Source organism: Parasteatoda tepidariorum, chromosome 1 (genome assembly GCF_043381705.1).
Source record: "Parasteatoda tepidariorum isolate YZ-2023 chromosome 1, CAS_Ptep_4.0, whole genome shotgun sequence".
NCBI lineage: Eukaryota > Metazoa > Arthropoda > Arachnida > Araneae > Theridiidae > Parasteatoda > Parasteatoda tepidariorum.
In genome coordinates, this window is record NC_092204.1 from 28,847,410 (window position 1) to 28,859,726 (window position 12,317).

Sequence of the window (12,317 nt, forward strand, 5' to 3'; positions counted from 1 at the left end):
AAGTTATTTAGGGTGGTTCGTATTTTTATTTTATGTACTATTGAAATTTGGTATTGAAAATTGCATATTTTTGTAAGCAACTCACAAACCATATCTTTAATTTTCTTTGATGTTTGAGGTAAGAAATAAATAAATAGTAGTACCTCAGGATCCAGTATCCATAAAGAAAGCAAATCCCTAAAACAAGTATATTCATGAATTACCTTTTTGAGAAAATTTTTCTGAAATATTAATAACAAAAGGCAAAATAAGAATGTTTTGTATAAATAAAAAAAAAAGATTCAATAGGGAATAAATTTATGTTAATGAAAATGAAAGTGACTTATATAGCAATGAAAATAAGACAGAGATAAAAAAATTATTTTTAATGAAATAATTTACATAAATTTACAGAATTATGAGAATATATATGCATGCATTATATGCATATTTAAAAGGCAATAGTGGGAAGAATAACCAGCACTCAATTTGATATTTTTTTTCAACTAACATTATGTTGTGACTAGACTAATTTTCCCAAAAATTCAACAATTCTTATTTCATAATCAAATTTACAATCATAAATAAATTATGTTTACAAGTGATTGTATAATTGCTTATGATATGCACAAGATTAGTTTAGCATGTTTGTTAAAAACAAGAAATAGTGCAAATTGTAATGATTAATACTTTAAGTAATATGATAATTAAAGATAGTTTTAATTTTTTTTCTTCTCTTTTTTAGCATTGAAATAGAATACCTGAATGAAACAATCAATCTGAACAAAAGTTTTCAATTAAATAAAAAGCTCAACAAAAAAAAACTCACGGATCACAACTAAGTAAGCAAAATTACAAATAAAATAATTTTAAATCATTCATTTAAAAGGCATTACAGAATTGGTTGATTTATGCTACATCATTAAAATGTTACAGTTTTAATTGGACTTACAACAAATGAAAAAAACAAAAAGAGCTTATAACATCGACAAATATCATACACAACTACTAAAAATAATTCTTCTGTAAGATGCCAAAAATAAGAACATATTAATGAACAACCTGAGAGCCTAAAAAAGTAAGTCTAAAAATGAAAAATAAGCACTTAGAGCCTTAAAAACAGTTTTATACATTAAGAAATATTAAGGAATTTTTTTTAAAGAATTTGTGGGAATGAATCATAAACAAAAGAATTCAGAATGTGAATAATTCATTATACTTTTTTTAAAATAATTCAAATTTTATTATACACAACTTTCTCATTTTATTGTGAATGCAGATAAACTGTTGCATTCACACTAATCTAAATTAAATACAAAATTCTAAAAATTACTTATATATGAACTAAATAAAGAAAATTCTATACCTATTATTTATTATGATTAGAATTTAAAAGAAATCTTTTTTTAAGAACTCAATCCTAATGGGACTAAAAAATAAAAAGGTAAATCAAAATAACATAAAACAAAACAAAAAATAAGCTAACTAAAAAGAAAAATGACTGATTTATTATAAATATAAGAACTAAATATTTATTCTGAACACCAGGAATGGATTTTTTCATGAACTATAGTTAATAAACTAATGACATTAATAAATTATTTTGATTTTTAAAAAAAATTCATTTAAAGCAATAAAGAAGCATAACAAAATAAGATCCCATCAGTAAAACAATAGCAAATACTGATGAATTAATTTGATTAGAAGAAAGATTTTTTTCTCATTAGCAATTTTAGCAGCTTAAATAATATAAAAGCGAAATATTTTTAAAGATTTACAAATCTTTAAAACTAAAAACAATTTAAAAAAGAGACTTTTTTCATTATTAATGTTTATTTCAGAAAAAAATATTAACAAATCACACAACTTGTTGAGTTCTCCAACTCATAATTGGATATATTAAAAAAATGATTTTTTAAAACTCTCTAAAATTTCTACAATCTGGTAACTATATGTTTCATACTTATTGTATAAGAAAGAGAACACATTCTGCATTACTTCAATAGTTGAATTCCGAAACTGCACAAATCTATCTAGCAAAGTTTTGAACTAAATAGTTTTAAATAAATCTAACTATCACATTTTTCTCTGCATGGCACAATTTTTTATAATAAAATCAAACACATTTATTCAAGGGATGCACTGAACAATGATTTTAGCTGAATTATTTTGTGCATCAGAATGACGAATATAATTATCTGATTGATCAAATGGCGGAATAAGGATTATTTTACCAATTGACTAATATGCCTGTCAAATATGTTTTCAATATTTGACTAGGGAAAATTACATTCATTCACAACTAAATAATTTTCAAAAAAAACACTTGTGTATTTTTAAAAGGATAATTTAATTATTTGAATTCAATAAATAAGTATAATCACTAAATGTTAAAGCATAATAATGTGCAAATGTTTAAATCTGATAATTTTTACTTTATTATTCGAAAGAGGGTTTTTTTAATACATGCTCATGCATAAATGATATCTACTCAACAGCTATTTTGCATCTGGTTTGAAGTTCAGAACTTAGTACAATTTTTTTTACGTAGGTAGAATATGAAATTGCTTTCAATAATATCATATCAAGCAACCTTTTTAAGATAATTGAAAAATTGTTTTAGATTGAATTTTTTCATACTTTACTTTCCTAGCTAAAGTAACAATAAAATGACTTAGAAAATGTTCTTGTTTATCAAATTAAATTGATATTTAGCTTTGCATGCTTTCCTTAACATTAGAAGATTCAGAGTATTTCTTCATTTTTCATTTTTTTTTCTTTAAAGATGTTATTTTTACTGGTATCAAGAATACTATGCTATAATCTGTTTAAAAAAATTAACTATTTCATATATTAAAAAAAAAGTAAAGCACTTCTATAACAGCTAATTGTTGGCTAAGTGGAGTTTAAGACTCCACATTTTCAAGATGTAGATGGATGATGCAATGTGGTTGTATTGCAGAGTGCTATTTATAGCAATGTTCTTTAACCAGATTAGCTTCAAGAACTTGTAAAATATTTCAGTGTTTTATTGCATACTGGTAAGGTTAGTAATTTGGTCAGTTGGCATAATATAAACAAATACAAAATCGTGGCACTTTTTTGACAACTTTTTTGATTTTAAAAACAATTTTTTGAGCAGGTCATTCACATACTCTTTACAATTAAAAAAAAATTAACAAAAACTTTGAACCTTAAATCTATCTAATTATAAATAAAATTTATATTAATAAAATATTCATCCATGTACCGGCGACTTAGAAACAATGATTTACATCACATTTATATACCTAGAAAGTGTCACACGATTTGATTTTTTCACAAAATTCTGCACCTTAAGATTAATTAAGTACACACATTTAATAACCCGAAATTTGCTAAGAAGTGTTATTATAATAGAAATTTCATATAAAATAAAACCTTTTATGTGAGAAAATTTTGAAGGTTTACTCATTGAGTGAAAATAATGTTGACAATGAGGGAAAAACCAGTTGAGTCTCTGTTTATGCTTAACAACAGTGCCAGCTTCTTCACAATAGGAAAATCACTGCTTAAGAACAAATTTTTTAGACTTTATATTTCAATGAGGCGGTTTTCTAAAAAAAATCAAGTTAGATTGCAATGGCGCTGAGAAAATAGCAGAGAGAAAATTGAGAATTGAGTTGAAAAGGGGACATGATGGTTCTACTCATTTTTATTAATAATTTAATTCATTTTTAAAAATTTTTAGTTTTTTTGTATAATGTTTGAATAAATTAGTAGATTTATAACATTGAAAAAGTATCATTATGAAAAAAAATTCATCTTCTCTGATACTTTTAATTTTTTATAAATGAACCTCTTAACAATAAACAAATAATTTGAATTTTAGTAAGATGTGTTGTCCATCTATAGAAAACGCATAAGAAATTACAATTTCAACGATTAATTTCAACTATTGAAATCATTAAAAAAAAAATTCTGCACGTTATTTTTACAATATATCAAAATACATTTAAATATCAGGATCCTAAGTCTGAAGACAGTGTAAAGAAGAATTTTTAGTCTTGACAATTTTATGATAACAGATAATACTTTTCCTACAGGACTATAAGACAAAACACTTTAAAAACCGAACAGTTCACAAGAAAATTTTTAAGGGGCAAACAAAAAAATGGAACATTTTAAGAAATTTAAGTGTTGATGAAAAAAATATATTAAAATACAAAAAGACAAAAAAAATAAGTAGCCTAAAGGAAACCTGTATTTCATAGAATATATGTATAAGTAGTAATATTATGAGGTAAAAAAAAAATAGATTTGTGCTGTTTTGGAATTCTGAAGCTGGAATTTACCTGACAGCTATTATTAGATTAAAGGTAGTGAAATTATATAGAAGAAGATAACATAAATTCATTAAAAGGCACACATTTTAAATGAATCAAATGTAAAAAAGCAGTTTAATAGAATATGTTATAACAACCAAGTTCTTTCATTCTTCGTTTTCCTTTTAGAGAAAAACATCGAAATTTTAAACAAAAATCAGCATTTCAAAATTATTTTTACGACAGTGAAGAAAAATACATAAAGCATTCTTTGGCAGACTAGCCTTAATTTTTAGAACTTTTCTAAATTGAAATAACTGAAAGAGGTTTAAGCTTTCTAGAAGAGAAAATTTAAACCAATGCGGATTTTAATTGCTATAAATTTGTTCAAGCTGCAGATTTGTCTAAATTTATTGATATCAAAACTAAATTTCTTAATGTTTGAGCAAACAATCAATTGCAGGGGTGATACACAACAGAACACTCCCTCACACACACACACACCCCTTCATTGCATTTTTTATAACTAACAATTATTGCACCATTCATAGAAATAACAACAATCCATCGGGAGAGTAATTGTGCAAATGTTTAACACTATTCACAATGGGAATTATTTCCTTAACATAATTACACTAGTCAAAAAATAAATTTATGTACACTATGTTTGAAGAAGCATATAGAAGTTAGCTTGGCTAGTGGAAACAGCGGGTATAAAAAAAAAAAAGATTCTTTGTAAAATCCATCAGCCATGTGTTCTACATATTATAAGGCTAGAGCAGAAATCTGGAAGCTGAAAGGAGTTTTGCAACATGGCTTTCGATTGATTACAAGAAGTCCCCAAAAGTTGTAAATTAAATCTAAATCTCATTCTTCTAATGCACTATAAATATTTTAGAAATATTCCTTTTGCAGAATTCGTTTTTTTAAAGTCCTATGAGCTACAATTGTCATTTTTTTTAAAAAAATACTAAAAAAAATTGCTTAATTAAAAAAATATTTTCAAGCCAGCTGTTGAGGTGTCCTAAACTTAGGGAGGAAAAGACCAAATTTGGTTTCCATGCCGCTGAATGTGGCATTGGCTAAGCGATAACCACCAATGTGATCTGGATTCAGGGATCGTTGCGTCTCTCCCGTCGTCACTTTAGTCTGTGAGCCCGTTGGCCTCCTGCAAGGAAAAAACAGAAAATAAAAAAAGTTAGGGACAGTTACTTCCAGAACCACATGAAATATAACCAAAATGATAACAGGATCCTATTTTTAAAGTGTTCAATATTTTTTTAATTCCACCAGGTATGATTCCATATCTTTTATCTTCCACGATTCACTTAAACTTACCAAAGTGAGAACTGACCATCACTAAGAAATTATAACTCAAAAGCATCAATAAGGAATAATACCGGTGGTATCAAAAGAAATCTGATAGAATTTATGAAATCGAGGATGTTGCTGAATATACTAATTATATACTAGCAGTGCTAAATATAGGAGGATGTTGCTAAATGTTAAACGACTAACTGATGAGAACATAACTGGAGAAGTAATGAACTTCAAATTAAATTTTTATTATAAAAAGAAAAAATAATTGTTATTATAAAAAGAAAATAAATAAATAATAAATGTTTATCTCAAAAAAACATCTTCTCATGCAGTCACAGAGATTTGACCATCTAATAAGTTCCCTTATGTATTTCAAACACAGGGAGAAAATTAAACAGTGTGACTTATTTTTTTTTTCATCCTTACACTGAAAAAAAGGCTCCTATTTAAAATAGATCATGCAAAAACAAATAAAAACGACAAGTCTAAAATTATTTCTTATAAGAAATATTAAAACCAGAAGACCTTTTCAATTTTTCTAAATGCGTGTAAAAAGGATTTTAGTCCATATTCTCAAGTTCCCACCATTCCTAAAATCAAAAATTTGCATTTTAAAATTAAAAGCATTCCAGATATTTTCCTAATTTTCTAAAACATCAACAAAAAATTCCCAGATTTTTAACAAGGATAGATAAATCAGAGAAGAATAGTCCAATTTAGTTTCGACAGAAAGTTTATCTCTGTGCAGCAATTCAAATATTGCACATATTTATTCAATTTTCTTTTTATTTTTAGCACTTAGTCTTTTTTCGAAATACAACTTTTCAACATCAAAGTTATCTTGCGTACCAATTTTAAAAAGTAACCCAATCAAAAACTATAAAATTTCAGCTTATTTTATTTGCAATTAAATATGTTCATTCTTGCTCTTAGCATTTGAAATTTGGTTCAATTTTGCCTTTTTGGCTGTCTTCCCTTTGCTTTACCAGTGACAACTACCCTGTTACTCCAAACGTCAATGATGAGCAAATAGTATGGGTGGCATCCAATTTAAAAATAAACAAATATCGTAATTCATTTAAATCTAAGATGATTAACTGTTAAAATTCATAATATTGAGATTGAGAGAGGCCTGAAACATGAACATTTTGTTAGAATAGTACTCACTTAAATTTTTCTGAATTCTTAAAATTAAGAATTTGATGAATTAAAAAGTTGAATTTCAACGAATTAAAAACTGCATACAGTTTTTGGAAATTGAAGAGAGAAAGTTATTTTATACTTTCCTGAGTAATTTGATGTTTTTCAGTACTTACAGGCACTAAAAGAACCTTTTCAAAGTATAGAAATTATGTTAAGCAAAGAATGACAAAATAAGAGCAAGATTAACTTAATTTTAATATTTTGTATGAAACTTCTGCTCAATTGAATAAAAAAATTAACATGTACCCATAAAATTTTTGCATATGTTTTGCAAATTTCAATCTTTTTTCCTGGTGACAACCCCAATTATAAGACTCTGGAATGCTGTGTCATATTGTTTGAAAATAAAATCTCTCCTGTTTTAACAAATATTCTGTCACTTGATAAACAAAACTAGAATATTTCATAAACTAATAGATTAGGAACTTTGAAGTTCATGCAAAGCATTGATAAATTGTACAAATCAAGACAAGTTATTCAATAGAGATGCATAACTTATATATTTTTTAAAAAGTCAAAATTATATTTACAAAGTAAAATAAAAATTTACATAGGTTTTAAATAAAAGAAAATAATAATAATGTAGGGAAAATGAAACACATTAAAATAGAGTAGATGACAAACATGAAGGTGCTAAACTGGTTATTAATTTTTATGTCTAAATGTATACTGAAATAAATAATAAAAAAAATTCACACAAAATAACATGCGTTTCTCAGAAGCATTTGTAGCATAAATTTTATAAAGCATGAATTATTCCAACTTTTACTAAACTTATGGATCCTATAAGAAATTGAATGAGGTTGTAAGAAAATTGAAGAAAAAAAAAGTGGGAAAGCAATATATATAAAAGTGGTGAATATAAATAAACATGTATTCTAAACTTAACTGTTGGCTTCCTGATTCCTCTGATGAAGCCGTTTTGCTGCATGCATTCAAATAATAACCATCATATTATTTAAAAATTAATCCTATAGTTACAGTTCACTTTAATAAAATATTGAACTCACTGAATAAATACACTACAGATGGTTCAGACAGAAAAAAATCTTAACATGTGCTTTAGCACATCAAGATTTTTAGTTTCTTTATTTTATAATGAAGCACTCGTAAAAAATAATCAATTTTCATAATAAATTTTCCTTCCTGAAATACTATTAAATGGTTAAATTTTTAGCATTATTTATATATATATATATATAAAGTAATTTGTAGAATTTTAAAGCCAATAGACATAGAAAAAAANACTTGAGCGAACGTAATCATTTTCCCATTAAATTCCCATGTTAATTTGATGAATTTAACATGACCATAATCATTTTCCCATTATCGCCTGTGTATTCAATTATCTTAAACAAATCTTAATTTTCTTTATCTTTGCACTTCAGTGAATTCTACGAATTTCTGATTGCAAGTTTTGTAATATTATTAAATAAAATAGGAATTCCAAAAATCATGTTAAAATCCATAATTATGGAATTACGATCGCAAATCACATGGATTTATGATGAAATCAATGCAAACTTGAGCGAACGTAATCATTTTCCCATTAAATTCCCATGTTAATTTGATGAATTTAACATGACCATAATCATTTTCCCATTATCGCCTGTGTATTCAATTATCTTAAACAAATCTTAATTTTCTTTATCTTTGCACTTCAGTGAATTCTACGAATTTCTGATTGCAAGTTTTGTAATATTATTAAATAAAATAGGAATTCCAAAAATCATGTTAAAATCCATAATTATGGAATTACGATCGCAAATCACATGGATTTATGATGAAATCAATGCAAACTTGAGCGAACGTAATCATTTTCCCATTAAATTCCCATGTTAATTTGATGAATTTAACATGACCATAATCATTTTCCCATTATCGCCTGTGTATTCAATTATCTTAAACAAATCTTAATTTTCTTTATCTTTGCACTTCAGTGAATTCTACGAATTTCTGATTGCAAGTTTTGTAATATTATTAAATAAAATAGGAATTCCAAAAATCATGTTAAAATCCATAATTATGGAATTACGATCGCAAATCACATGGATTTATGATGAAATCAATGCAAACTTGAGCGAACGTAATCATTTTCCCATTAAATTCCCATGTTAATTTGATGAATTTAACATGACCATAATCATTTTCCCATTATCGCCTGTGTATTCAATTATCTTAAACAAATCTTAATTTTCTTTATCTTTGCACTTCAGTGAATTCTACGAATTTCTGATTGCAAGTTTTGTAATATTATTAAATAAAATAGGAATTCCAAAAATCATGTTAAAATCCATAATTATGGAATTACGATCGCAAATCACATGGATTTATGATGAAATCAATGCAAACTTGAGCGAACGTAATCATTTTCCCATTAAATTCCCATGTTAATTTGATGAATTTAACATGACCATAATCATTTTCCCATTATCGCCTGTGTATTCAATTATCTTAAACAAATCTTAATTTTCTTTATCTTTGCACTTCAGTGAATTCTACGAATTTCTGATTGCAAGTTTTGTAATATTATTAAATAAAATAGGAATTCCAAAAATCATGTTAAAATCCATAATTATGGAATTACGATCGCAAATCACATGGATTTATGATGTAATCAATGCAAACTTGAGCGAACGTGGTAAAAAATCAGTAAGTAATTACTCATATTGTGATTTTAAAAATTATATGAAAAGCCATAAGTATAACCACTGAAAAAATATTTGAATTACAGTGCGAATTCCCAAAGTAAATTGGAAAATCTGTGTAACAAAACGTTTTAATCCAAATGTGCCATTCAAACCTCACTAGTAACATACCATATTAAAAATCGTGGGTTTACAGAAATTTTTTTACAGTTTATAAAGTTGTGAAAAAAAACTGCTACAATGTACCTTTTTATGCAAAATTGCTAATTCTCAGAATATATACATAATCAATTATAAAAACATAACACTTTGTACTTCGAAATTAGACAGATTATTATTTTGAAATTTCTTTCAAAAAACTTTATATCATTTTATTATGTAGTAATTAGTATTTCATTCATTTGTAATAAGCATTCCATATGTAAGTATCTGATTTTTATGCATGGATGTAATCAACAAAATTTCCAATTTGGCAGAAGAAAAAAAAACAGAAACAGGGGAGTTGCCAATATTTTTACTGGCTACCAACATTTTGCAACCTGAAAATAATACAATTTTTACTTTCAGAATAACTTTGGTTGCAAATGAAATTTCTAGTATAATTTAATTAATTAAGTACTCAACAGCTCATATTTTGGGATCTATCATACAATGTCTCGTTAACATGATTTTGCAAAAGTTACAAAATCAAAATTTTAGATTATCAGAAGTCTTGAGAAAAGTTTGTCGGAAAATAAACTTTTGATTCTTGAAAATCCGCATATCAACAATCTTGAGATTCGTGAAATAGCAGAAAAATCACATGCCATTCAATAATGTAGAAGGAAAAGTAGATCCTTGGGCTTGTAAGCTTGACAGTGTGACACCACGTATATCAAAAAATGAAACACTCTTGTAAAATGAATTAACATTCATTTTAAAAAAAAATTTTGTAAAAAGTCGAATTTTTGATTTTGGCACAAAAATGGCCAAAATAATATACTTTTATCAGTTTGTATCACCTTTTTTAATTCAGCAAATGTGTGGAACCGTCTCATAAATTTGTGACAAGAAACATTCAGAAGACTTTTATAAAATGATTAGTATCATTTTATTAATATTCATTCATACCAATATTTTATTTAAATATGTAATTAAGTTCAAAAATTCAGAATTCAAATAATTTTAAAATAAAGTTTCAATAACCTTGAAATGAAAACACAGTGAATATTCTGCTTGACATTTTTATAAAAAAAGTAATATGGTAGATGCTAACTGTATGATGTGCTAACAGTACACATAAATAATTACTGTAGATACGTTGAAATACTTTTTTCTTTTTTAATGAAACAGTTTAACATATACTTACAAAGGGGTATCTTATACCCAAACCTACCTAGGGTATTGTTTTTATTCTAATGCAGTTGTAAGTAAAAAATATGATTGTCAGAATGGAATGATTATGAGAACAAAAAGGGTTTTTATTTTATTTTTAAAAGATTTAAGCCTTGAAGTTAAATGGAAAAATATTTAATGAATACCAGGTCCTCCTTTCCAAAATGCTGCTCCACCTTCCTCCTTCCATATCTTCCTACATGCATCTAGGACGCCTGTGTAGGTTGTCTGTCCTTCACGTGCTGCAACCTGCAGTCGAGTCTTTATGACATCTGCCGGCGTTACTAAGTAGGCAGCTGGGACACCTTCAAGTAAAAGTTGTAATTATGTTACAGTCATTTTGATTAATATATTCTTTAAAATTTTGAAGAAAAAAAAATTATTTTTTTTGAGGCTAACATTTACTTTATGAAATTTTTTAAAATAAAATTATTGAAAAATTATTTTCCTTAGTATGATTGTAATTACTTTATCAGAATTAAGTAATTTTTTGTATAAGTTATTATTCCCTTGAATGAGTAATTTTTCTTTTTCAAATGCCTATTACTCGGAATATAATTATTGTAACTGTAAATTTTCACCTCAAATCAGAGGATCCGATTTCAAATATTCATATTAGCAATATTCAATACATTGTTTTAAGGAAAATAAAATTTCTGGACAATTTTAGATTTTCCTTGTTATCTGTGAAAATCTTAAAACTCCTTATTGATTTTAAAAACTTGATAAGCTGTGTTTACCTTTCATTAAAAGTTATTAGTTTAAATAAAAAGAAAAAAGACAGATGTCTAAGTTAAGATGTGAGTAAAAAAGATTAATTTAAGATTAAAACAAACAAAGTTCAGTTACCAGCTATGCAAGCAGATAACAGTAAAGAACCGGCTCCGTTATGGCCGTCAGCATCAGCAAATTTAAGTTTTGTATGAGCATACACCGGGAAATAGATGGCTGAGAAAGGTATGTCACGAAGGAAACATGCTCTCGCACCCTGAAATCAAAATGTCACAAAAAGAGTTTTAAAGAACAACATATTACAATAATCACAGTAATAATTTTCTTTTTACAATGTAGCAAAATGCCATTAAAAGTCATTACAAAAAATTAGATATTTACTTTTTAATTTTACCTTTTCAAATTAATTTTTAACCAATAATTATATTGACTACGAGGTAATAAATATTGACATTTAATGTTCAACAATTACCATTGAACAATACCTTTCATAGGCTTGGTAATTAGAAACGTGACATTTAACTTCTATGCAATAATAACCAGGGTATGAAATAATAAAATGAACATAATTCAAAAATAATTCCAAATTAATAAAATAATGAATAAAATAATGCAAAAAATATCAGATATAATAACTGTTTGCCATGGAAGAAAACATTCATACTAAATAGAAGTAACTGCATAAGAAAAATAAAATTACAAAAATAACAAACTATCTCTCCTTCATGTATGTATATATATATATATATATATATAT

The 12,317-nt window shown here is 26.2% G+C and overlaps 1 protein-coding gene across 3 annotated transcripts in view; it reads right to left on the reverse strand.

Annotated features, from left to right (window-relative positions):
• Positions 1-350: 350 nt before the first annotated feature.
• Positions 351-12,317, reverse strand: part of LOC107457320 (calcium-binding mitochondrial carrier protein aralar1) — a 37,803-nt gene continuing 25,836 nt past the window's right edge. For 2 of the 3 annotated variants that reach the window (XM_043040274.2, XM_043040275.2), the window contains 3 exons: positions 11,678-11,816; positions 10,975-11,133; positions 351-5,537 (listed from right to left, as the gene is read on the reverse strand). In XM_043040274.2, coding sequence (XP_042896208.2) covers positions 5,482-5,537; positions 10,975-11,133; positions 11,678-11,816 — 354 coding nt within the window. In that variant the 3' untranslated portion in view covers positions 351-5,481. Of the gene's footprint in view, positions 5,538-10,974; positions 11,134-11,677; positions 11,817-12,317 lie in introns of those variants that run through there. The other variant, XR_006224861.2, reaches the window with a different exon arrangement.